The sequence below is a fragment of the Panthera tigris genome, chromosome B4, assembly GCF_018350195.1.
Source record: "Panthera tigris isolate Pti1 chromosome B4, P.tigris_Pti1_mat1.1, whole genome shotgun sequence".
Taxonomy (NCBI): domain Eukaryota; kingdom Metazoa; phylum Chordata; class Mammalia; order Carnivora; family Felidae; genus Panthera; species Panthera tigris.
The window spans coordinates 66,826,027-66,853,436 of NC_056666.1; the positions used below are offsets into that span (position 1 = coordinate 66,826,027).

General features: G+C 37.7%; 1 protein-coding gene across 1 annotated transcript in view; it reads right to left on the bottom strand.

Moving 5' to 3' along the window:
* The window catches only part of SLC2A13 (solute carrier family 2 member 13), a 381,960-nt gene that overhangs the window by 125,309 nt on the left and 229,241 nt on the right, over window positions 1–27,410 (bottom strand). Inside the window, exons 5-6 of the mRNA XM_007090808.3 lie at window positions 18,885–19,048; window positions 11,304–11,424 (exon numbers count right to left, since the gene is read on the bottom strand). Of these exons, the coding sequence (XP_007090870.2) occupies window positions 11,304–11,424; window positions 18,885–19,048 (285 nt within the window). The remainder of the gene's footprint in view (window positions 1–11,303; window positions 11,425–18,884; window positions 19,049–27,410) is intronic.

The window sequence follows — 27,410 nt, forward strand, 5'->3', positions numbered from 1 at the left end:
AAATCATTCACCATAATCAAGTGGGATTTATTCCAGGGATCCAAGGGTGGTTCAATATTCACAAATCAATCAGTGTGATATGTCACATTAACAAGAGGAAAGATAAAAACCAAATGATCATCTCAATAGATGCAGAAAAAACATCTGACAAAATGTAACATCCATTAACGGTAAAAACTTTCAATAAAGTGGATTTAGAGGGAACATATGTCAACATAATAAAAGCCATATATATGAAAAACCCACAGCTAACATCATATTAATGGTAAAAAATGGTTAAGAATGGCAAAAAACTGAAAGATTTTCCAGTGAGTTCAGTAATAAGACACAGATGTCCACTCTTACCACTTTTACTCAACATAGTACTGGAAATCCTATGGCAGTGATCAGACAAGAAAAAGAAATAAAGGGCATCCAAATTGGTAAGGAAGAAATAAAACCATCACTACTTGCAGATGACATGGTACTACATATAGAAAACTTTAAAGACTCCACCAAAAACCATTACAACTGAATGAATTCAGAAAAGTTGCAGGATGCAAAAGTAATATATTGAAATCTCTCGCATTTTCTGTATACTAATAATGAAGTAGCAAAAGGAGAATTAAAAAAAAAAACAGTTCTATTTACAATTGTACCAAAAAGAATAAAATACCTAGGGATGAATTTAACAAAGGAGGTGGAAGGCCTATACTGAAGGTGATAAGACATTGATGAAAGAAATTAAAGACAACACAAATGGAAAGTTATACCATGTTCATACACTGGAAGAATTAATATCATTAAAATGTTCATACTACCCAAAGCAATCTACAGATCTGATGCAATGCTATCAAAATACCAACAGCATTTTTCACATAAATTGAACAAATAATTCTAAATTTGTATTAGAACCACAAAAGACCTAGTCAAAGCTTTCCTGAGAAAGAAGAGCAAAGCTGGACGTATCACAATCCTAGGTTTCAAGATATACTACAAAGCTATTGTAATTAAAACAGTGTGGTCCTAGCACAAAAACAGACACATATATCAATGGAATAAAATAGAGAGTTCTTGGGGCACCTGGGTGGCTCAGCAGGTTGAGCATCTGATTTTGGCTCAGGTCACTATCTCATGATTTGTGGGTTCAAGCCCCGTGCTGGGCTCTGTGCTGGAGCCTGCTTCAGATTTTGTGTCTCCCTCTCTTTCTGTTCTTCCTCTGCAGTGTGTGCACACTCTCGCACCCTCTCTCTCTCTCTCTCTCTCTCTCAAATAAACAGTTAAAAAAAAAAAAGAATCCAGAAAGAAACCTTCATTTATATGGTCAATCATCTAATGACAATGGAGGGAAGAATGTACAATAAGGGATAAGACTGTCTTTTCCATAAATAGTGTTGGGAAAACTGTACAGCTACATTAAAAAAAAATGAAACTGGACCACTTTCTTACACCATACACAAAAATAAACTGTAGATGGATTAAAGACCTAAATGTAAGACTTGGAACCCAAACAACCCTAGAAGAAAACATAGGTAGTAATCTCTTGGACACCACCCTTAGCAGCATATTTATGAATGTCTCTTCAGTCAAGAAAAACAAAAGCAAAAATAAACTATTGGGGTTACATCAAAATAAAAAGCCTTTACGCAGCAAAGGAAACCATCCACAAAACAAAAGGGTAACCCAGTGAATGGAGAAGATATTTGCAAATGACATATCCCAGAAGGAATTCATATTCAAAATATATAACGAACTTATTATACAAGTCAACACTAAAGAAAAACAATCTGATCAAAAAATGCACAGAAAACCAGAATATACATTTTTTTTTAAAAAAGGTATACAGATGGCCAAAAGACACATGAAAAGATGCTCAACATCACTAATCATCAGGGAAATGCATACCAAAACCACAGCTAGGAATCACCTTAATACCTGTTAGAATGGCTAGAAATAAAAAGACAAGAAATAACAAGTGTTGGCCAGGCTATGGAGAAAAGGGAATCCTCCTGCACTGTTGGCAGGAAGTAAATTGGTGCAACAACTGCAGGAAACAGGAAGGAGGTTCCTCAAAAAATTAAAAATAGAAATATCAGGTGATCCAATAATTCTACTATTGGTTATTCACCCAAAGAAAACAAAAACACTAATTTAAAAAGATATATGCACCCCTATGTTTATTATACATATGGTCAAGGTATGAAACAACCCAAGTGTCCACCAGTAAATGAATGGACAAAGAATATACAGTATTTATATATTATGCAGCCATAAAAAAGAATGGTACCTTAACATTTGCAACAACATGGATGGACCTAGAGGGCATTATGCCAAATGAAATTAAGTCAGACAGAGAAAGACAAATATTATACGATTACACTTATGTGTAGAATCTAAAAAACAAAATGAAGAAACAATAACAAAAAGCCCAAACAGACTCTTAAATATAGATAACAAAAGGTGGTTACCAGATTGGAGGTGGATGGAGGGATAGGAGAAATAGGTGAAGGGAATGAAGAAGAACAGACTCACAGTTATAAAATAAGTCACCAGGAGGTTCCGGAAGATGGCGGCGTAGGAGGACGCGGGGCTCACAGCGCGTCCTGCCGATCACTTAGATTCCACCTACACCTGCCTAAAGAACCCAGAAAACCGCCAGAGGATTAGCAGAAGGGAGTCTCCGGAGTCAAGCGCAGACCAGAGGCCCACGGAAGAGGGTAGGAAGGGCGGCGAGGCGGTGCGCGCTCCACGGACTGGCGGGAGGGAGCCGGGGCGGAGGGGCGGCTCGCCGGCCAAGCAGAGCCCCCGAGTCGGGCTGGCAAAAGCGGAGGGGCCGGACAGACTGTGTTCCGACAGCAAGCGCGACTTAGCGTCTGGGAGGTCAGAAGTTAACAGCTCTGCGCGGAAAGCGGGAAGGCTGGAGGACAAAGGGAGGGAGAGCTGCTGAGCCCCCTGACGGCAGAGCTCAGCTTGGCGGGGAACAAAGGCGCCAGCGCCATCTCCCCCGCCCATCCCCCAGCCAAAATCCCAAAGGGAACCAGTTCCTGCCAGGGAACTTGCTCGCTCCGCGCAAACACCCAACTCTGTGCTTCTGCGGAGCCAAACCTCCGGCAGCGGATCTGACTCCCTCCCGCTGCCACAGGGCCCCTCCTGAAGTGGATCACCTAAGGAGAAGCGAGCTAAGCCTGCCCCTCCAGCCCCCGTGCACCTTGCCTACCCACCCCAGCTAATACGCCAGATCCCCAGCAACACAAGCCTGGCAGTGTGCAAGTAGCCCAGACGGGACACACCACCACACAGTGAATCCCGCCCCTAGGAGAGGGGAAGAGAAGGCACACACCAGTCTGACTGTGGCCCCAGCAGTGGGCTGGGGGCAGACATCGGGTCGGACTGCGGCCCCGCCCACTAACTCCAGTTATACACCACAGCACAGGGGAAGTGCACTGCAGGTCCTCACCACGCCAGGGACTCTCCGAAATGACCAAACGGAAGAATTCCCCTCAGAAGAATCTCCAGGAAATAACAACAGCTAATGAACTGATCAAAAAGGATTTAAATAATATAACAGAAAGTGAATTTAGAATAATAGTCATAAAATTAATCGCTGGGCTTGAAAACAGTATACAGGACAGCAGAGAATCTCTTGCCACAAAGATCGAGGGACTAAGGAACAGTCACGAGGAGTTGAAAAACGCTTTAAACGAATTGCAAAACAAAATGGAATCCACGATGGCTCGGCTTGAAGAGGCAGAGGAGAGAATAGGTGAACTAGAAGATAAAGTTATGGAGAAAGAGGAAGCTGAAAGAAAGAGAGATAAAAAAATCCAGGAGTATGAGGGGAAAATTAGAGAACTAAGTGATACACTAAAAAAAAATAATATACGCATAATTGGTATCCCAGAGGAGGAAGAGAGAGGGAAGGGTGCTGAAGGGGTACTTGAACAAATTATAGCTGAGAACTTCCCTGAACTGGGGAAGGAAAAAGGCATTGAAATCCAAGAGGCACAGAGAACTCCCTTCAGACGTAACTTGAATCGATCTTCTGCACGACATATCATAGTGAAACTGGCAAAATACAAGGATAAAGAGAAAATTCTGAAAGCAGCAAGGGATAAACGTGCCCTCACATATAAAGGGAGACCTATAAGACTCGTGACTGATCTCTCCTTTGAAACTTGGCAGGCCAGAAAGGCTTGGCACGATATCTACAGTGTGCTAAACAGAAAAAATATGCAGCCGAGAATCCTTTATCCAGCAAGTCTGTCATTTAGAATAGAAGGAGAGATAAAGGTCTTCCCAAACAAACAAAAACTGAAGGAATTTGTCACCACGAAACCAGCCCTACAAGAGATCCTAAGGGGGATCCTGTGAGACAAAGTACCAGAGACATCACTACAAGCATAAAACATACAGACATCACAATGACTCTAAACCCATATCTTTCTATAATAACACTGAATGTAAATGGATTAAATGCGCCAACTAAAAGACATAGGGTATCAGAATGGATAAAAAAACAAGACCCATCTATTTGCTGTCTACAAGAGACTCATTTTAGATCTGAGGACACCTTTAGATTGAGAGTGAGGGGATGGAGAACTATTTATCATGCTCCTGGAAGCCAAAAGAAAGCTGGAGTAGCCATACTTATATCAGACAAACTAGACTTTAAATTAAAGGCTGTAACAAGAGATGAAGAAGGGCATTATATAATGATCACAGGGTCTATCCACCAGGAAGAGCTAACTATTATAAATGTCTATGCGCCAAATACCCGAGCCCCCAGATATATAAAACAATTACTCATAAACATAAGCAACCTTATTGATAAGAATGTGGTCATTGCAGGGGACTTTAACACCCCACTTACAGAAATGGATAGATCATCTAGACACACAGTCAATAAAGAAACAAGGGCCCTGAATGATACATTGGATCAGATGGACTTGACAGATATATTTAGAACTCTGCATCCCAAAGCAACAGAATATACTTTCTTCTGGAGTGCACATGGAACATTCTCCAAGATAGATCATATACTGGGTCACAAAACAGCCCTTCATAAGTTTACAAGAATTGAAATTATACCATGCATACTTTCAGACCACAATGCTATGAAGCTTGAAATCCATCACAGGAAAAAGTCTGGAAAACCTCCAAAAGCATGGAGGTTAAAGAACACCCTACTAACGAATGAGTGGGTCAACCAGGCAATTAGAGAAGAAATTAAAACATATATGGAAACAAACGAAAATGAAAATACAACAATCCAAACGCTTTGGGATGCAGCGAAGGCAGTCCTGAGAGGAAAATACATTGCAATCCAGGCCTATCTCAAGAAACAAGAAAAATCCCAAATACAAAATCTAACAGCACACCTAAAGGAAATAGAAGCAGAACAGCAAAGGCAGCCTAAACCCAGCAGAAGAAGAGAAATAATAAAGATCAGAGCAGAAATAAACAATATAGAATCTAAAAAAACTGTAGAGCAGATCAACGAAACCAAGAGTTGGTTTTTTGAAAAAATAAACAAAATTGACAAACCTCTAGCCAGGCTTCTCAAAAAGAAAAGGGAGATGACCCAAATAGATAAAATCATGAATGAAAATGGAATGATTACAACCAATCCCTCAGAGATACAAACAATTATCAGGGAATACTATGAAAAATTATATGCCAGCAAATTGGACAACCTGGAAGAAATGGACAAATTTCTAAACACCCACACTCTTCCAAAACTCAATCAGGAGGAAATAGAAAGCTTGAACAGACCCATAACCAGCGAAGAAATTGAATCGGTTATCAAAAATCTCCCAACAAATAAGAGTCCAGGACCAGATGGCTTCCCAGGGGAGTTCTACCAGACATTTAAAGCAGAGATAACACCTATCCTTCTCAAGCTATTCCAAGAAATAGAAAGGGAAGGAAAACTTCCAGACTCATTCTATGAAGCCAGTATTACTTTGATTCCTAAACCAGACAGAGACCCAGTAAAAAAAGAGAACTACAGGCCAATATCCCTGATGAATATGGATGCAAAAATTCTTAATAAGATACTAGCAAATCGAATTCAACAGAATATAAAAAGAATTATTCACCATGATCAAGTGGGATTCATTCCTGGGATGCAGGGCTGGTTCAACATTCGCAAATCGATCAACGTGATACATCACATTAACAAAAAAAAAGAGAAGAACCATATGATCCTGTCAATCGATGCAGAAAAGGCCTTTGACAAAATCCAGCACCCTTTCTTAATAAAAACCCTTGAGAAAGTCGGGATAGAAGGAACATACTTAAAGATCATAAAGGCCATTTATGAAAAGCCCACAGCTAACATCATCCTCAACGGGGAAAAACTGAGAGCTTTTTCCCTGAGATCAGGAACACGACAGGGATGCCCACTGTCACCGCTGCTGTTTAATATAGTGCTGGAAGTTCTAGCATCAGCAATCAGACAACAAAAGGAAATCAAAGGCATCAAAATTGGCAAAGATGAAGTCAAGCTTTCGCTTTTTGCAGATGACATGATATTATACATGGAAAATCCGACAGACTCCACCAAAAGTCTGCTAGAACTGATACATGAATTCAGCAAAGTTGCAGGATACAAAATCAATGTGCAGAAATCAGTTGCATTCTTATACACTAACAATGAAGCAACAGAAAGACAAATGAAGAAACTGATCCCATTCACAATTGCACCAAGAAGCATAAAATACCTAGGAATAAATCTAACCAAAGATGTAAAAGATCTGTATGCTGAAAACTATAGAAAGCTTATGCAGGTAATTGAAGAAGATATAAAGAAATGGAAAGACATTCCCTGCTCATGGATTGGAAGAATAAATATTGTCAAAATGTCAATACTACCCAAAGCTATCTACACATTCAATGCAATCCCAATCAAAATTGCACCAGCATTCTTCTCGAAACTAGAACAAGGAATCCTAAAATTCATATGGAACCACAAAAGGCCCCGAATAGCCAAAGTCATTTTGAAGAAGAAGACCAAAGCAGGAGGCATCACAATCCCAGACTTTAGCCTCTACTACAAAGCTGTCATCATCAAGACAGCATGGTATTGGCATAAAAACAGACACATAGACCAATGGAATAGAATAGAAACCCCAGAACTAGACCCACAAACGTATGGCCAACTCATCTTTGACAAAGCAGGAAAGAACATCCAATGGAAAAAAGACAGTCTCTTTAACAAATGGTGCTGGGAGAACTGGACAGCAACATGCAGAAGGTTGAAACTAGACCACTTTCTCACACCATTCACAAAAATAAACTCAAAATGGATAAAGGACCTGAATGTGAGACAGGAAACCATCAAAACCTTAGAGGAGAAAGCAGGAAAAGACCTCTCTGACCTCAGCCGTAGCAATCTCTTACTCGGCACATCCCCAAAGGCAAGGGAATTAAAAGCAAAAGTGAATTACTGGGACCTTATGAAGATAAAAAGCTTCTGCACAGCAAAGGAAACAACCAACAAAACTAAAAGGCAACCAACGGAATGGGAAAAGATATTTGCAAATGACACATCGGACAAAGGGCTAGTATCCAAAATCTATAAAGAGCTCATCAAACTCCACACCAGAAAAACAAATAACCCAGTGAAGAAATGGGCAGAAAACATGAATAGACACTTCTCTAAAGAAGACATCCGGATGGCCAACAGGCACATGAAAAGGATGTTCAGCGTCGCTCCTTATCAGGGAAATACAAATCAAAACCACACTCAGATACCACCTCACGCCAGTCAGAGTGGCCAAAATGAACAAATCAGGAGACTATAGATGCTGGAGAGGATGTGGAGAAACAGGAACCCTCTTGCACTGTTGGTGGGAATGCAAATTGGTGCAGCCGCTCTGGAAAGCAGTGTGGAGGTTCCTCAGAAAATTAAAAATAGACCTACCCTATGACCCAGCAATAGCACTGCTAGGAATTTATCCAAGGGATACAGGAGTACTGATGCATAGGGGCACCTGTACCCCAATGTTTATAGCGGCACTCTCAACAATAGCCAAATTATGGAAAGAGCCTAAATGTCCATCAACTGATGAATGGATAAAGAAATTGTGGTTTATATACACAATGGAATACTACGTGGCAATGAGAAAAAATGAAATATGGCCTTTTGTAGCAACATGGATGGAACTGGAGAGTGTGATGCTAAGTGAAATAAGCCATACAGAGAAAGACAGATACCATATGGTTTCACTCTTATGTGGATCCTGAGAAACATAACAGAAACCCATGGGGGAGGGGAAGGAAAAAAAAAAAAAAAAAAGAGGTTAGAGTGGGAGAGAGCCAAAGCATTAGAGACTGTTAAAAACTGAGAACAAACTGAGGGTTGATGGGGGGTGGGAGGGAGGGCAGGGTGGGAGGGAGGGCAGGGTCGGTGATGGGTATTGAGGAGGGCACCTTTTGGGATGAGCACTGGGTGTTGTATGGAAACCAATTTGACAGTAAATTTCATATATTAAAAAATAAAAAATAAAAAAAAAATAAAAAAAAAAAAAAAAATAAAATAAAATAAGTCACCAATGTGAAAGGTATACCTGAAACTAATATAGCACTGCATGTTAATTACACTTCAACAAAAAAAATCAAAACAATCCAAAAATGGGAAGTTCACACTGGAAAATATTTAGAATCGTCAATCTCTTGGGTTCAAATACTTAGTGACCCTCAACCTACAATATTATGGGCCCAAACCTACATTAATGCCTGCCACATAATGAATATTTATCAAACTAAAAAAGAACCACCATTCTTGAACCATTCATTTTTGTAAATCATCTACTGGACTCTAATTGGAATGGATTACATACTCACCACTACAGTCTACAGATCTCTACAAATAGAAGTATTAAGTCAGTGGGCATAGGCATTTAATTTTTATTAGGCAGAACTGTATTCTTTCCGAAATGAAGAAAAAATATTTACACTTCCATCAATAGTATACAGTATTTTTAATATAGATATTAAATCAATTTCCCTTTTAAATCTGTCTTATTTGCTCAATTCCATGGGAAAAGCACAGCACCTACATATACAGCCTAAACATTACTCATCCTATGGTACTGTATTACAAACATGACTTTCCTGTTTATCTTAAAGGGGAAAATGTATACATAGTCTTAACAAAAACAAGAACAAAATCAGTAAGGATAACAGAATAAAATAAGTAAGGGGAATGCAGGCCTATTTTATAAAATCACTCAGACTATATATACATACCGTCAAATACCCACAAAGGCTAATATGTTACCCTGAAAGAAGGCACAAAATATATAACCGTTTTTCACGTTTACCAACTCCCAAAGGACATCAAAAATTTGGTTCCGCTTTAAAAACTGCTGCCCATTTTTGTGATGAGAATAAAAGTAGGCTGAATCACTTCTCCTACTCCATTATACCTTGGTGTTGAGATATTAGGTAGATGACAACTTAGAAGGAACAGAAGGATTAATAGGTTGATAATCATAAACTTCTACGCAAACTATATTAGGGTAATAAGTATTTTTATTTAAACTTTAAAAGTTGATGTCAAGAAAGCTAATTTATTATGAAAATCATTCAAGAGTTATTTATTCTTTTTGTGTATCAGAAGCTCATAAAACTTTTCTCATACTCCAGCTGACTTTCTATCTTTAGATGATTTGACCATGCATGTTATCAGTCTTACTCTGAATCTAAATTACTACATCTAAATCAGATATCATACTAGAGTTGTTGCTCAAACAACAGTGATTTTTTAAATAATTTGTCAGAAGTAACTGCTGAAAACATTTTACTTAAAATATCCATCAAGAAAAACAAAAGAAGGGGCACCTGGGTGGATCAGTCAGTTGCCAACTTTGGCTCAGGTCATGATCTCCTGGTTCCTGAGTTTGAGCCCCACATTGGGCTCTGTGCTGTCAGCTGAGAGCCTGGAGCCTCCTTTGGATTCTGTGTCTCCCTCTCTGCCCCTCCCCCGCTCACTTGCCCTCTCTCTCAAAAATAAAATAAACATTAAAAAAAAAAGAAAAAAGAAAAAAAGTAGAGCACGCAGAATTCTGGTAATGGCTCTATCATCTAGCAGTTGATGAGGGATGTCCAAAGAAAGTAAACATCACTACATCTAGGAATGGTCTATTCTAAAGTTAACTTCTTTTATCTTTAAGTCTTCTTTAGAACAAGATAAAGACTACTAAAAAAATCAGTAAGCCAATGAATAAGTAACCTTATTAGTAAGAGAAAGAAGGAGTATAACCATTTACCTCTAAAGGAAAGTGAATATCAGAATTTTTGACCAGGAAGGCATAGCAATATATAGCTTCCTCATTATTGTAATGAGAATTCCACCATAAATATAATACCTGCTCAATAAGAACTTGCAAGTGGATCCCAAGTGGAATTCAGTATATCCATGTAACGTTTTAATTTCATATAGGAGTATCTGACTAAAAGTTAATAAATTAACAAATCATTCACCTATTGGCTGTGTCCATCTAATTGAGGCTGATGGAATATCATATTTTGTTTTTAAACCTAGGTCTTGTTCTAGCCATATATTTTAAAGGGGCTGCTAACCTTTTCAACCACTAAAATGAAGTTATAAACTTTGAAACTCTGCTGCTAGATAATTGTTCTGCTCAATCTCTAATTAATTCGTTTGTTCATTCTTCAGTCCACTTGTCTATCCATCCATCTCTCCAACTTCTAATCACACAGTGTGTCTACCATTAGACTTAACATTGGAGCCCCTACACCTGCAGTTGGCCATCAGAATATATTTCACTTTCTTCCACCATCTCTTTCTACTTTCTAATGCTCGAGAAGAACCCCAGCGGTGAAAGAAAACTTCCTTTTCTGCTTACAGGAATGAGGGGATACCTGTGGAACTCTGTGAAGACTGTTAGAATATGCAGATTATAATCTACTATATCAGACATGTATATCATAGAAGAGTTTAATTGCTCACTAAAGTTATTTATTTTACCTGGAATGTAGATGCCACTGAGTCGTATATAATCTAAAATGGTCTCACAGTATTTCTGCTTAGATTGCATAACAATCCCAACTTTTAATTTCCAGAAAAACATCATCAACATTGTGTCAAACTCCCTTTTTCCTTAAACACTTTTACCCTCGTGTCTTTGCAAATGCTATTCCTCCTTCTGGTGGTCCCTTCCCGTCACCTTTCCCACCCTTACCTTCCTCTGTATGCAAGCTTCTACTTATCTCTCAAATTGTAGAAAAGTTAAAAGTAAACAAAAAGGTACTAGAAGGTACTAGAGTTAGGTTAAGGGACCATTCTGAAAACTCACCTGTATCTTGTGCAAGTAGTGTTCTGTCCTGATGGAGCTACTGGTTTAAACGTGATGCGTGGGGAAACCTGGGCTGATAGCAGAAATCCCAAGGCAAGAATAATGAGTGCCACAGTGGTACCTTTAAAAAAACAAAAAAAAAAAAAACAAAAAAAACAAGTTTTACATCAGAGAATAGTTGGCAACATTATTTCAAACTAGACTGGGTTTTCCAAGACATATCTATGAAAAAACACCTTTATCTTCATTGGAGTATTTAAAAAAATGTTCCTAGTAAATATACAGATTATCAGAAAAACTCACTAGCACATTCACTGTGAAACAAGAAAACAGTGAAATTCAAAGCAAATATATTTGCTAGCCAAGCAGTAGACTGATGGTAATTTTCTTAAATAACCAAAAACCAGAAAGCATTGGATTTTTGACAGTCTCAAAAGCAATTAACATGACCAGCATTACTACGTGCCCAAGATGTCAGAAAAATGAAAGGCAATAGATTCGCACCACATGTTGCTTTCATTGCCAAGAAAATTGTTCTAATGGCATTCTCTCATGTAAGACCCCAAATCAGTAAACTAAAAACATGCTGAACAATTCAAAAGCAGCTGAAATTCAGAACATTTCTTTTCAAGGAAGACGAGCTTTCTTTTTTCGTGACTTTAAGGTTCCAGAGATGATATATCACATGCATTAATTTGTCTTTCCTGTTGGTATTTGGAAGTAGAATCTTTGATTTTAAGTTGTAGAAAGAGTGATTAAGTGCATCACTTAAAAGGCTCACTTTTGAGACCCTTAGAGACATCCTGACAGTAAAAAACAAAGTTTTCATATTTGACTATTGTTCTAGCCACTGTGAGGATAAACAAAAAAGAGTCACAAAAAGGAAGAAGAAAGAAAATATGATTGCAGTAATTTGGACAATTAATTGGAGTGGCGCAATGAGTTTAAAATATGGAATTTAGGGAGGGTATTTACATAGTAGTAAAGTTTTTACTGATTAAACTGGGAGACAATTTAAGATATGACCCAAAATCCTATTAAACAAATGGATAAAAGAAGAACGTTAGGGAGCACTGTGGAATGCAATGGGAGTATATAATGGCTGGGGTGTATGTGTTTAAGATACAGGGGATGGGTCAAATTAAATCTGTGGTTAATTTCCAGCTCTGCCATTTCTTGACTCTTGTGATCTTGGGCAAGGCCCAAGATCAATTTTGTCTTCTATAAAATGGGGCTTAGTGAAAATACTTAACCTTGCAGAACTGCAGTGAATTTTAAATGCCATACTCAACTTGAAAGATTTTGGTAATGCTATACCATGTATTTGGTAATACTATGTCATAAGAAGCAGCAGCAACACACACTCAAAACTGTAGAAAAAAGTTGAAGGAAGGGGAGGCCTGAAGGGGAGATAGGAAGTCCATTTTGCCATACTGGGCCAAAAAATGCCATGAACCTAAAATCATAGTTTGTTTTCCCCTTGTTGGCTTAAACTCAGAACTAGGAATAGTTTCAGGAGTTTCTTTTCTGAAAAGACTATCAGAGCCCTGAACTAGGAAAATGAAAAGAGGTCTTTTGGAAAGAGAGGAGATATACTGGGTCTATTATGAAAATCATCCCTCTCTTTTCAAATAAGACAAACCATGATATTTACTGTAAATTTGTCTATCAAAGAACCTAGGTCCTTAAGTGTTTTTTTCAACCTGGAAACTTTGATACTTTAACATTGTAAGGAAACAGGATACTTTTCTTTCATCGTGTTTATCAAATAATCAAATAATTTACAAATGAAATGTAAACTCTAGATAGTGTACCTACCACAGACTCACGTACTTCCAACTCTAATGCCTAGCACACAGCAGATCCCTACAAGTATTGGTTGAATGAAGGGACCATAGTGCCACAGACTTTTGCAATATTGAATATTTTTGAAGAAAACAAAATCTTCAGACTATCTATGAGGTCACAGGGTTAATATGGTACATATTTGAGTCAAGAGTTCTGCAATATGTACAACATATCTCTTGCATCTATGCCTGAAAAGGTCCAAGTTACCTGCAAAATATGGTGAAAGGACCATTCTAGATACACAAAATTCCTAAAGAGCTGAAGGTTTAACCCTTCTTAAGTGCAAATTTAATTTTATCTTAATGCATTTTGGATGACAATCTTTTTTAAAATCAATATTATACCTTTCCATTCTTTATTACATATAGCAGTGTTTTTCAGTCCTGATTTCCTATCGGAAGCAAATGCTTGGGATGTACATAAACCTCTGAATCAGTCTTCAGAAAATGGGGATCAAACATTTGAGTTTTAAATAGATCTCCAGGTTACTGGCATCACATATGTTTGGGCATAAATTATTTTATACATATATGTGATATATCACATATATCATTGATATATCACATATATGACTTGTAAAATAAACTTTCAAGATGATAACCTCCTTAAGGGAAGGAAATTGTATCTTTAACGACTTCATTTATGGAATAAATTTTAAATTTTTTTTTTTCAACGTTTTTTATTTATTTTGGGACAGAGAGAGACAGAGCATGAACGGGGGAGGGGCAGAGAGAGAGGGAGACACAGAATCGGAAACAGGCTCCAGGCTCCGAGCCATCAGCCCAGACAGAGCCTGACGCGGGGCTCGAACTCACGGACCGCGAGATCGTGACCTGGCTGAAGTCGGACGCTTAACCGACTGCGCCACCCAGGCGCCCCATTATGGAATAAATTTTAAAATGATCACGTACTCCTGTCATATATTCATTCATATACCTTTAAGGCTTAAAACTACTTGAATTATCTATTTCCTTCCATTTAATAACTTACAGATATCTTAGCCACTTGCCAGTATTCAAATTATAGTTATTGCCTGATGAATCATTACTCCAACCCAGATTTAAGTCCAATTAAGGAAGGCCTTAGATATTCTCCAGTGTTCTGTGCACGTTGGGCATATTCTTTATATTTTAAAAGAAGAGTTTCTCTTAACTAAGTATACTGTGAAATTTTTGATTCTGATATAATTTTCCTAATAAAGATGTTCTTCACAGAAAGTGAAGTGTGTTGGATAAATAACATGCTCAAAAATATCAGATGTTATAAGTTACATTAACTACCTGATGCAAGGCTGGATAATTAATAAATACTTAGAAAAATAGTAATTCCCCTTCCCATGACTCTAATAAAGCACACTTTGTGTACACAGGTATCTCCTGGGGAACCTGTTTTTTTTTTTTTTTTTAATTTATTTATTTATTTTGAGAGAAAGAGAGATTACAAGCAGGGGAGGGTCAGAGAAAAAGAGCACGAGAGAGAATTACAAGCAGGCTCAGTGCTGTCAGCACAGAGACTAACATGGGCCTTGATCTCTCAAAACATGAGATCATGACCTGAGCCGAAGCCAAGAGTTGGATGCTTAACCAACTGAGCCACCCAGGTGCCCCTGGGGAACCTGTTTAAAGTACATGCTCCAGGGGAGGCAAACCATAATAGACTCTTGAATACAGAGAACAAACTGAGGGTTGATGGGGGTGAGGGAGAGGCGGAAATGGGTGATAAGCATTGAGGAGGGCACTTGTTGGGATGAGCACTGGGTGTTATATGTAAGCCAATTTGACAATAAATTATATTAAAAAAAAATAAAGTACATGCTCCAGACCCCGTCTTCAGAGATCCTAATTTAATAAATCTGGGATAAGGTCCATGAATGCATATTTCAAAATAAGCACCTCTGGTAATTTTGATGGAGACAGCCTCTGAGTGATGTTTTCAGAAAGATTCTACTAGCAAGATCCTTGGGGAAAAATAACAGTGTTTCTGGTTTTCTGATTAACTACAGTAAAGCTACATAGATATAGACCTTTTATTAAAAGAATCAAGAGGTTGTCTTTAAATCTGTAGTATTTACAAGAAAGACTACTTCTCTGACCAAGCTCTAAGGTAAGAATACCATAAAATGTCCTCCATTTAAAATTACTCATGGACTCTATATTTTATATTTCTTTGTATAAAGAGTTCTTTTGTCCAGGTCTAGATATGCATAGTGTATTTGTTGTAATTTTTAATGAATGAGTGCCTATTTAAAAATTATTTTGATTTAACTTTTCCCACTATTTTTAACCCAATATGATAAAATAAATCAGGGGTACCTGGGTAGCTCAGTTGGTTAAGCATCTGACTCTTGCTTTTGGCTCAGGTCATGATCTCAATGGCTTTGGGCTCTGTGCTGACAGTGTGAAGCCTGCTTGGGCTCTCTCTGCCCCTCCCCTGCTCTCTCTTTCTCAAAATAAGCAAACTTAGAAAAATAGATCATATAAAAATGCAAGACAGGGGACAAAATCAAATCAAAGATTTAAAAATTCTAGGCTAATTTTAGAAAATTTTAAATAAAACAGTATTCTAATAGCACTATAAGAATATTTATACCTACACAAAAATGAAAATAAAACATTTAAATAAGTATATAACTTATAAGTGTAAGTATATATCAAAAACACTGAAATAAGTATATAAGAATCAATTGGTATCAGGAAGGGAAATGAGCATCTACTGGAAGGGTCACACTGGAGTAATACTAATCCACTAGCAAGGCTGTTGAACAGCAAGTTTTCTTCTGAATGTGTAAACTTCCATTTGTCATTAGGTTCTACTGGGACCTATTAAATCAGTTAAAAACCAGAACTGCATGAAACAGTCCTATTTACATGTATATGTACAGGTAAAAGGGGAGACCTATGACAAGAAACTAGGCCTTCTGGGGCACCTGGGTGGCTCAATCATTGGGTAAGCATCCTACTCTTGACTCCGGCTCAGGTCATGATCTCATGGCGCATGAGTTTGAGCCCTGTTTGGGCTCTGTGCTGACAGAGTGGAGGCTACTTGTGATTCTCTCTCTCGGCCCCTCTCTTGCTGGCATTTTCTTGCTCTCTTTTGCTCTCTCTCTTGAAATAAATAAACTAAAAAAAAAATAAAAACTAGGCCTTTTACCTCCTAATCCACTGTAATATCTACATCATCACTTTAATTGGCAACATAACAAGGAAATCAGGTGTTTGCTTGATGTAATATCTCTTTCATGCCAGATCAATCAGTGCATGGTTTTAGTAATGTGCAGAGCTGGGGTGTTGGTGGTTTTGGCTGAAAAGAAATGAAGGCAGGAAAGAAAAGTGCCTATGGGTTGCTCATAAAAACCAGTACTTGAAATCTCTTGGTATTGTCCCCCCAATTAATGGTCTTAATACTTCCTCTTAATAGCCAGGGATGGGCTCTGGAAATCCTTGGAGCAGAGTACCTACACTGAGAGGTGAAACATGACATCAGCTAGAAGGCTTCAGGAAAGCTCCTGGATTCTGACGATGCATATTGGTTTCACATTATGGTTAAAACAACAAAGAATCACTCTGTCAATAATAATGCTGTGATAGCTAAGATGTGCTAGGCACCTTACTGTGTCAGGAAGAGTTTCAAATGCCATACGTGTATAAATGTGTTCAGTTCTGATTAAAACCCTATGAAGTAGGGACTATAATTAATTGCATTTTACCTATGAGAACATGGAAACTTGCCCAAAGTCATAAAATTCCAACCCAAGCAGTATGGCTTTAGATCTACAAAGCCTGAAAAACCTGAACTGATAAGAAAATGTCTCATTGGAATACAAGAAATAAAGGGACCAAGGCTACCAGAAAAAATGTTTTTCCCTGATCTCAAAACCAGCAGTTTTCCCTAGATCTCAAAAGCCAAATTTAATCAGAAATTCTATTTAAAAAATAGACCTCTGGAAGTAGCAGTTAATGGAGGCCTTGTTGAAAAGGAAGGGTAGGTATCTATTTAAAAATGTTTAAAGTAGCTCTTACCTCTTCTTAGGGTTGATCTGAACCTCAGAAGTCAGCAACCCCAATTTCTAATCAACGGTAGGAATTTATTTTTAGCACATCACTATCTGATGGTCATCTATTCTGTTCAGAGTTTACCATCCTAATGAGGCAGCCGAATTCATTATTGGAAAGCTCTATTAAGAATATTTTTCTCATATCAAGTAAAAATTATGCCCTTATAACATCTATCATCTGCAAAAATAAGATTCCTCTCAGGGCACCTGGGTGGCTCAGTCAGTTGAGCAGCCAACTTTGGCTCAAGTCACGATCGCATGGTTCGTGGGTTCGAGCCCTGTGTTGGGCTCTGTTGCTGACAGCTCAGAGCCTGGAGCCTGCTTCAGATTCTGTGTCTCCCTCTCTCTCTGCCCCTCCCCTGCTCACATTCTGTCCCTCTCTCTCTCTCAAAAGTAAACAAACATTAAAAAAAAAAAAATAAGATATCTCTTAGGTCTCCCTTTAGTCTTTTTTCCAGACTAAACACTTCTGGTTTATGTGTTTATGAACACATAAGTGTTTGACAAGTTTATGAATGGATGGTTTTTAGCCTCCTTGTCCTTCACCTTTCCTCACTTGCCCTTCTGCTTCCCTGTGTACCTGGGCTGTTGTGATTACTTTTGCCTCTTAATCAGACCATTTTTGTTCACCTTCCCCTCAGTTCAACTTACATGACAGACTCAAGTCCTCCCACTGGTTAGGCAAGAACAGAGGGTAGAAGCATTCCACTCTTCCTTCTGGAGGCAGGGATGGCAGAGACTACAAGTTCCTAATAACTGAGGTTGCAGCTCAGAATGTATTTTCTCATTAAAATCTGGGATGAGTGCCTGAAGCAGTGCTATTAGATCAGTGTTTAAAGGTATAATTTGGTTAAAATAGAAGTTAGCTCATGCTGGCCTGGAAACTTCACATTTTAATGAAAAAATCTTTTCTTACTCTAATAAACTTATAAAGGAGTTACTGGAGGACAGATAATTGATAATTAGCAATCTGTATGTATGAAAAAAATAAGAAAAGTATATGATACAACAAGAGAAGACATTGGCAAAGATGGGTCTCATCCTGTCAAATGAAACAGGCTTTGTGTTAACAAAGAAATAAATAATGAAATGTACAGAATTCAAAGACAAAAGATACTTGAAATGAGAAAGGCTTTGTCTTATTTAGGTGTTACAGAAAACACACTTAACCAACCAGAATTTACCTTAGAATTTGAGCCTGATTCAAACACAAAAAGTCTGCCCCTGCTTTGTGAAGAAATTATATGGTTCTAACACTATATTGCTGAAAGAGCTTTGGAAAAAAAAAAAAAAAAAAACCTCCAAATTTACTTCCATATTATACCAAACTTAAAAATAAAACATGTTTAAAAGGGAGTTTATGAATATCAAATTGTTCAAAGAAGAACAAAAAAGCACCATTATTCTTTTCACTTTTGTACCTTTGAGCAGAACTCAAAAATAACAGCAGCAGAATGTTACCCCTGTAGACTCAAATTGTTCTTACAATTCAAGTTTCTAGTCACATTCTAGTTACATATCATAATATTAAGTTCTTTAAAAAAAACTTTTTGTGTAAAAAACTCTATCATTTGGCTATGAGAACAAGATCATAAGTAGCATTGGTATTGTATTTTGGAAGGTGAACTTGCCATCATTAGAGAAAAGTTTGTAATTGAATTCTTCATCCAGTCACCTACCTGCTAAGCTCCCAAAGGTAAGCTTCCTGCGGCCCACTTTCTCAACAAGCCAGACTCCCACGAGTGTGAAAATGAAATTTGTGAAGGCTGTAACTGAAGCCAGCCATATCGCAAGTCTATCATCTTCAACACCAGACATCTGCAGAATGGTTGCACTGTAGTACCTGTGAGGAAAGAATGAAACAATTGTTGCTGATAGTTATTCAAAGAAACAATTATTCACATAGAAAAATATAGTAGATCTAAAAAAGACCATTAAGAGCTATAGTAATACCATCAAGTTAACATGGGAATCCATGCAAAGTGTTTAAAGGATCATAGGACAGAGATTCTGCTAAGATAAATTTATCTTGAATTTTGTATAATCAAGAAAAGATACTCAAGCAAGAGGACAGAGGGTGGGACACCTGGGTGGCTTAGTCAGTTAAGTGTCTGACTCTTGATTTTGGCTCGTTATGATTTCACGGTCATGGGATCGAGCCCTGCATCAGGCTCAGAGCTGAGTATGGAGTCTTCTCTCTCTCCCTCTCCTTCTGCCCCTCCCTTGCTTGCACACATCCAGGTATGCATGCATGCACTCTCTCTCTCTCTCAAAATAAATAAAAAAAATTTAAAAAAAGGACAGAGAGTTGAAGGCTTTAAAAGTGAAATATACTCCAAAACTAGGGGCAGTGGCAACTGGTAGCTTCATTATGACTAAAATGCTAATCAAGGATAACTCGAAGTCCATGGAATGAATTAGAAGTCATCATACATTATAAACTTATGTACTTAAAAAGGATAGACTTGTTGCATATAATACGTCAAGTGTGATATAATGGCAGAATTCTGGTAGAGGAATATCCTTAAAGACACAAGAAGTAAGAATGTGTCAATTTATTTGGCATTTTGTAAGGAGATGAGACACTGACATGACATACATGAGAATGGTTTTGTGGTTCCTAGAAAAGTATAATCTTTGGTGAGGGAAGTCTCTAGCACGATCTACATGACTAGGCTCTATAGACTAATTTTATTCTAAATGAATTTACTGGAGACTAGCTCTAATAAGCCATAATGCACAATAGGAGATACATCTGGTACATTTAAAGAAGTCAGGTTTTTTATATTCCTTTTCTGATGAAAGTATCAGTAGTTAAATCAGAAGATTACTTTAAAGCTATCCTAAAGGGGAGCCTGGGTGGCTCAGTTGGTTACATGTCCGACTTCGGCTCAGGTCACGATCTCACGGTCTGTGAGTTCGAGCCCTGTGTTGGGCTCTGTGCTGACAGCCCAGAGCCTGGAGCCTGCTTCAGATTCTGTGTCTTCGCCTCTCTCTGCCCCTCCCCTGCTCATGCTCTGTCTCTCTCTGTCTCAAAAATAAATCAAAACATTAAAAAAAAATTAAAAAAATAAAGCTATCCTTAAAACAAAGGAAGCAAAATATTCCTGGTGAATCACCTATGAAAAGTGACAGAATTCAAATCTTTACCCAAACCAGATAGTGGGTATCCAAGCTAGATATTTCTACAATTACAACCTACAGTTTCCAGATATTTATCAACAGTTTCATAGTATTTCAAAAATACAATCTGTTTTAAATACATTTATGTTTCAATGATTTATCAATGGTTTGCTTCTACTATTTTCTCAAGTTAATGATGATATTCTTATGTAAAACATTAACAATGCAGACTCATTCATCTTAATAAAAATTTTCATTTTTAAAAGTAGTAAACCGAACTTATAAGTTATTATGCAACATGAAGGATGTGTTTTGCTGATCACACTAAAAATTATGCCAACCATTTTAAGATTTTGAGTTCTGACAGCAGTTGTAAAAAAGAGATATTCCCAGTGGAATTACTTCCATCATCATGAAAATTGTGAACATTTTGCAGTCACAGTGTAAAGTGATAATAAAAGTTATGAAAATAACTCATTCCATCTGAATACTGTTTCACAGTTTCCAAGTTCTACCATATACATTCTCATTTTCGTAAAGACTTGTGCAGCAAGGTCAGACCTATGTAAAACCGCTGAGAAATTAACATCAATAACAAATCTAGAAAGGCAGAAAATAGAAGCACTGAGAGAAAATTCAAGTATTTAAAGTCAAAGAATTTGATACTTGCTATGCTATTCTATTACATTTCAGAGTCGTCTTGATATTTAAAAAATAAAAACAAATATATCACACAAAATAATTCTTGAAAACAGACCCATGAAAAGAACAACAGATTATTTTGATGTTTTCATTTTGATACAATAAAATCCATGAAATTCCAAACATTAAAAAGGGAAATGGCATCAAACAAAGTAAACTGGTCAGTGTCAAAATTTTACTTACAATGAAAATGTTCCCTAGGTATGTAAGAAAATTTCTTCTACAATACTTAACTTTTAGAGGCAGAATGTAACCAAATAGTGGCCTGGGAATCAGAAACCTCCCTTTAAAATGGAATCTTGTGGTAGATTGGCCAGGTCAGGAAACATGATCATTTGTTCTTTTAATGTTTATGAGTATCTACTGTATAAGCTACGTGAGTTACTAAAATCCCACAAATATATTATTGAGACCCACTTGCTACCTTCAAGAAACTCACAGAATGAAACAGAATAAAATTGAAATAAATTTAATATCACAAAAAATTTTAGTCACAATGTGGCATAAAGGATAGACCAAACAATTTTATTTGATGTGGTATGTTCTTTGATTTTCCAGGGAATTTAATGTTTGAGTGAGTCTCAGGGAATTCATAGGGGACTGCCAGCAGGTGTGAACATCTGGGAGGACACTGGTGGTAGAGGAAATGAAATGTACAAAGAAGAAAAGTGCAAAGCACATTGCTGGACTCACAGAACGTCATTACCTTACCTTGGCTAACACAAGGTACACAAGAAGGAGAAGTATGACATAGGCTACAGAAGAGTCTATTGTCACAGGGCCTTGACTGCCAGCCCACATGTGTGGGTTTTTTTTCTCTAGACAATGGAAAATCATAAAATGGGCTTTAAAGAGAAATAACACAATTAGATCTGTTCTATGGAAAGCTCACTCCAATGACAGCCATGTAGGCAGACTGGAGGCTGAATGAAACAAAGGTATATTGTTTTGAAGTGTATTTTAGGTCATTACACCGGGAACAGGCACCTGTAGATTGCTGTGACAGCAGGGTGCTGAAATTCATGGATGGCCTTTTATCTCCTTGTCAACAAGCACTGTAACTTCAGCACACACTAGATCTTTTTCTGGATGGAAGTACCTCAAGTTTTATCTTCGTTCTTCCTTTCTTGGAACATGGGTAAATGTATTAGTTTTTACTGTTGCCATAACAAGCAACTACAAGGTTAGTAGCTTTAATGAACAGCAATGTATTATCTAACAGTTCTGTAGGTCAGAAATCTGATGTGAGTTTCACTGGGTGTCAGGAGGCATTCTTTTTTGGAAGCTCAAGGGAAAACAGGTTTCTTTGTCTTTCCCAGGCTTTAGAAGTCTCCATGTTTGTAGTCTCCTGGGGTCCCCTCCTCAATCTCAAAACCAGCAAAAATGGTCAAGTGCCTCTCATATCACTTCACTCTGATGTCCTCTTCTATATTTAAGGACCTTTGTGAATAAACTGGGGCAGCTCTGATAACCCAGGATAATCTCTGGGTTTAAGGTAAAATGACAAACAGATTTAATTCAATCTGCAACCTAATCTCCCTTGTTACATGTATTGTAACATATTCATAGGTTGTGGGGATTAGGATAGGCGCTTTGGTTGTGGGGGGAGGGCATTATTCTGCCTATCCAGTAAAAATGTTATTAAGCAGTAAAATAAGCAAAAGGCCAACAGAAGGAAAAGACAAGGACATTCACTTAAAGGGCAATCAGCTTCAGAAAAATTCAGGCAATAACTATATTCTCTTTCATAAGGCAGGGGATGACATATTTAGGGCAGAATAATTCATGAGCCTAGTTTTTTAGTCAGCTCATGGTGAAAAGATACACTGAATTTACATTTTAAAGTGTGTGAATTCCAATGTTTTTGGAAATGATGCTATCGGCCAACCATTTATAGAATGGACTACCACTGTATTTGCAACCTTCTAAGCCTTTATGTAGTAGTCTGAATGTTCAAGGGACTGGGTATTTGTTTAAAAGCTGCACAAAGCATAAGAGAGTCTTCTTCATAAAAGAACAATATGAACAACTGAAAAAAGGCTTTCTTTCCTTTTTAGACTAAAGTAGGGATGCCTTCCTTCTCTTTTCAAAATCATTTTATAGTATCTATCAGAGGGCCTATCATCTTTTTCAAAGACTCCCTGGGCAACCTTTGGTCATCTCACACATGCCAGCTCTTCCCCAGAGTGAAGTTGAAAGGCCTGAGGGCAGTGGGCTCTCAGAGAAGACCAGCTTCACAACTCTGTGTGGACATTTAAGAACACAATGGCCAGACTATATGTGCATTGCTATGTCAGAGATTATTCGAGATCCAGCTTCCAGTTCTGAATCTTTAATCTGAATAAAACAAAACAGCTCTAGAAAACATCTAGGCTTTGATAATGGCAATCTATCCTAATGATGATGTTAAACTACCAATAAAATGAATATGTGTATTTTACATGCTTAGCAATATATATATGTATATATATACATATATATATTACTTTCCTTTGTTCTATATTTGAACAAAGCATTTCCTAGTCATTTCTGAAAAAGGTATTTTTTTTTTAACTCCTTGAAGCCATACCTGTCTTTTTCACTATTGCCAGGACAACAGATTTAACTTAAACACAAGAAGTAGGTACTCACTAGTTGTTGAATTTATTGAATTTATCTACCACCAACCTTCAAAAGGGAATTAAGGATATTCGTAATAAAAATCACATGATAGGGCCACTAAAACAAAAAGACTAGTAAGACAGGTAGAAGATGAAGATGATTATATAAAAACTTTGGCCACATAATAACTACAAGTTAGCTCTAAAATGCCTGGCTGCCAAAAAAAATAGTAAATGATAATTTTAACGGTCTGACAAAACAAAATGTATAGGTTCATAATAAAGACAAACTTTTTCTGGTATAAAACTGTAAAGACTTCAACTTCCTGAACAGATATGGACTATATTTTTCTAATGTATTCTAGCAATGCTGCAGATAGCTTCCAAATTCAGTTATCTACGAACTTTGTCTTATTCAACAATCTTGTGGGTTACTTTCATACTTGGTATAAAGACCAAGTTAAGTGAGAAGATGAGAACTTATAGAGCATAGCTGACTGACTATAAGCCCTAAAAGATTCCCATTATCCGAGTTAAATTGTTTGTCTCTTTTAGTTCCTATTATCATAAATACATTTATTTGTATCATATGGTAAGGTACACTGACTACAGAATTTTAAATGTCATTCTAATAAAAGATGGTTTTTTAAGTGAAAAAATTGTATTTTCCCACTTTTGTTTATTTTGTTTATACAATCAAAAGCATGGATAACTATGAAAAACACATCAATAGATTTAAGAAAAAATGTTTCACCCAAATACGAAAATCTTAAAAATTATTTAAAAAATGACTAAGTTCTTTGGGGACCTTGATGGATAGTTCGGTTGAGTGTCCAGCTCTTGATTTCAGCTCAGGTCATGATCTCATGGTTTGTGAGATTGAACCCTGTGCTGGGCTCAGTGCTGACAGTGCAGAGCCTGCTTGAGATTCTCTCTCTCCCTCTCTCTCTGCCCCTCCCTGGCTCACGCTCTCTCCCCGCCTCTCTCAAAACAAACTTTAAAAAAAAAAATGATTAAGATGTTTAAACCAATTCTATGTATTTTAAACAGTAAAAAAAAATTTGCTTTCTGCATTATTAGGTGCAAGCTGTAATGCAAAATATATAAGTTAGAAAGGCAGAAATTAGGATTTCATGTATATCATGCATATATTTTGAGCTAACACACTACTTATACTAGGTTTAAATCAAAAAATAATCCAAATATAGTAATCCTCAGAAAGCATCATTATTAATCACATTTATTATTTTACAAAACAATTTTCATAATTTAAATGATTTCATTAGTGTTTGGCGAAGAACAAATTAAAATGTGTCAAAGGAAATTAAAAGAGATTCTACAGACCTTCAGTGTTCCCAGTGTGACCTCCTCTCCGCCTCAGAGACCAGTCCCTTTAACCTGGCTTCAAACCTCTGGAAACCTCAAGAGAGATGTCCTCATGTCTCACCCACCCAACTCAGCCAGATCACTGACCTTGCTCTAAGCTAAGCAACACTAAGAACAATGATAGAAGCTCTCTAATTTGACTTGCAATTCACCAACTTGCCAGATTAACCTGTTAATTCTTTCCATAAAACATATGCCCACAGGAAAATGAACATTTGGGACTTCATACAGGCTTGCATCTCCCATCTGTTGAACTGTATGTATATTAAATCAGGTGTTTCTCCCCCCTCCCCATCCTGTTTATGCTCATCATTATAGTTATGTAATCAAATAACACAAAAAGCAATAGAACATAAGATGATGAAAAAAAGGCTGCATTAAAGACAAAACTATATGCTTTGGAAAGGGTGAATAAAGGTGACTTATTAAAACAAAACAAAAACCCAAAAACTGTATGGGCCACACAACTGTGAACAAATGGGGATAAAATGTTAAAGTCTGGAAGATTTTGCCCTTTGGTTTCTTCTCAAGTATCTTTCAGTTCTTGTTCTATTTGAAAGAAACTAAAGCTGGAATTCACAGATGATAATATTGAGTGTGATTTATGCAAGAAAAACAATGTGGAAGTTCAAGCAGTGGATATAAATAATTACTGTACAACTAAAAATAAAATACTGAAGATATATATGCATCATTTCTTTGATTAAGAAATGATACTATCCTTGAAGCTTGTATCTGATGTCAGCACTGGACTGTAGAACTTGTTGCTGATCTTGACCTTGTATCCAAGTTCACTGTTCCCTTGGTATATGTTTAATACGATTCAAACCCTTAGTACGCGCGGCTCAGTCACTTCGTGGCTGAGGTTGAGACCATGTTGGTGGAAGAGAAATCCATTGGTTTGAGAATCTTTGAGACCATGATATTCTCGATCTGTGCAGGGTACCAATGTCTAAGAGCTGCCTATTCCAGGATTTCTCTAGAGGCTGGCAAGAGTCCTGAACCAGTTGTCATTTCTGTCTTGCCGGTCTGACAGGGTTGGGAAGGTCCGAGCCTTGGGACCTTTCTTTGATTAACTGTCTTTCTCAGTTAACCAATCAAGTGCCGACCCTAATCACATCAGAAACAAGGGCTTTCACCCTGTTCCATCATGTCTCACATACCTGCTCATTTTAGCATCGTGCAAGAGTCCAAGACTTTCAGGTCACCTGTTTCCACCTGGTCATTTACTTCCACACTAACCTGTACATTCACTCATTTACTCAATCTTCCTCTCATCCCCTCTCCCTGTGCCCTGTGAACTAGGGGGATCACTTTTTACAGCTTGTTTTGTCTCACTCCTATATACTGGAGGAGGCCTGAGGAGCTGAAGAGGATAAGGGGAAAGAAGTGAGCTCAACTATCCTCTAACCTTCCTTCTTTAATGCCACCTACTTTGCTGGTCACTCCTCATTCAATGGTGACTCCCGCGCCTGCCTGACAGTTTTCTTCTCCACTTCTACTCTGTGTTGTGATTCTTCGTGAGAATAGCCTTGACGAGGACCATCCAGATATTGAGTTTCCTAACAGCTCCACTTCTGAAATCCTTCAAGTATCCTAGTCTCTGACCAGCACTCCTCACCCTCATGGCTCACTTGAATTTTTCCACTTTCGTGGAAGAATTTCATGTATATACATTGAGCCGTATATACACTTTCCTCTTTTTAGTTATCCATCATCACCCATTTCTGCCATTTTCCCATAACTGTACATACTGCCTCCATCCGTTTCGATTTCCCAATCCCCAGTGCTTCCCAGGTACTGATGTGCTACAGAATCACCTGATGGACCTGTAAAAACAGACTGCTGGGCCCCACTCTCAGTTTCTGATTCAGCAGGTCTAGGACTGAGAAGCTGCATTTTCACTAAGATCCCAGGCAATGTTGACACTGCCTTGAAAATATACTTTCCCAAATCATTATTACAGTCATGTTCTTTTCACCATTCTCAAATTCTCTGGCTTGACCCCCCTTTGTCATATTCATGCCATAAATGCCAACTCTGCCCACTTATACCCAGTTACTCTTCCACTCTGCATTTACACCTAGCAGCTGAAAGACAAACACACAAATTGCACTCACCTGGAAACCCCTAAGACACACAGGCAACAGCTCTGCAGGAGACAACCATAGTACCTCCTTTCCTTCTACTGTCCCAATCTATCCAGCCTCAGGTGACATCTTGCCTAATATTCACTGAGAAACTGTGAGCAATCAGGGAGCTACTCCCTTATTTCGCCACCGTCAAATCTACCAACCTACCTGATCAATTCTACAATAATTTGTTATTAATCTTCTGCTTTTCCTCAGCAATTTGTCAGCACTTCTCTTACAATGCACAACGTTCCTTCTGCTA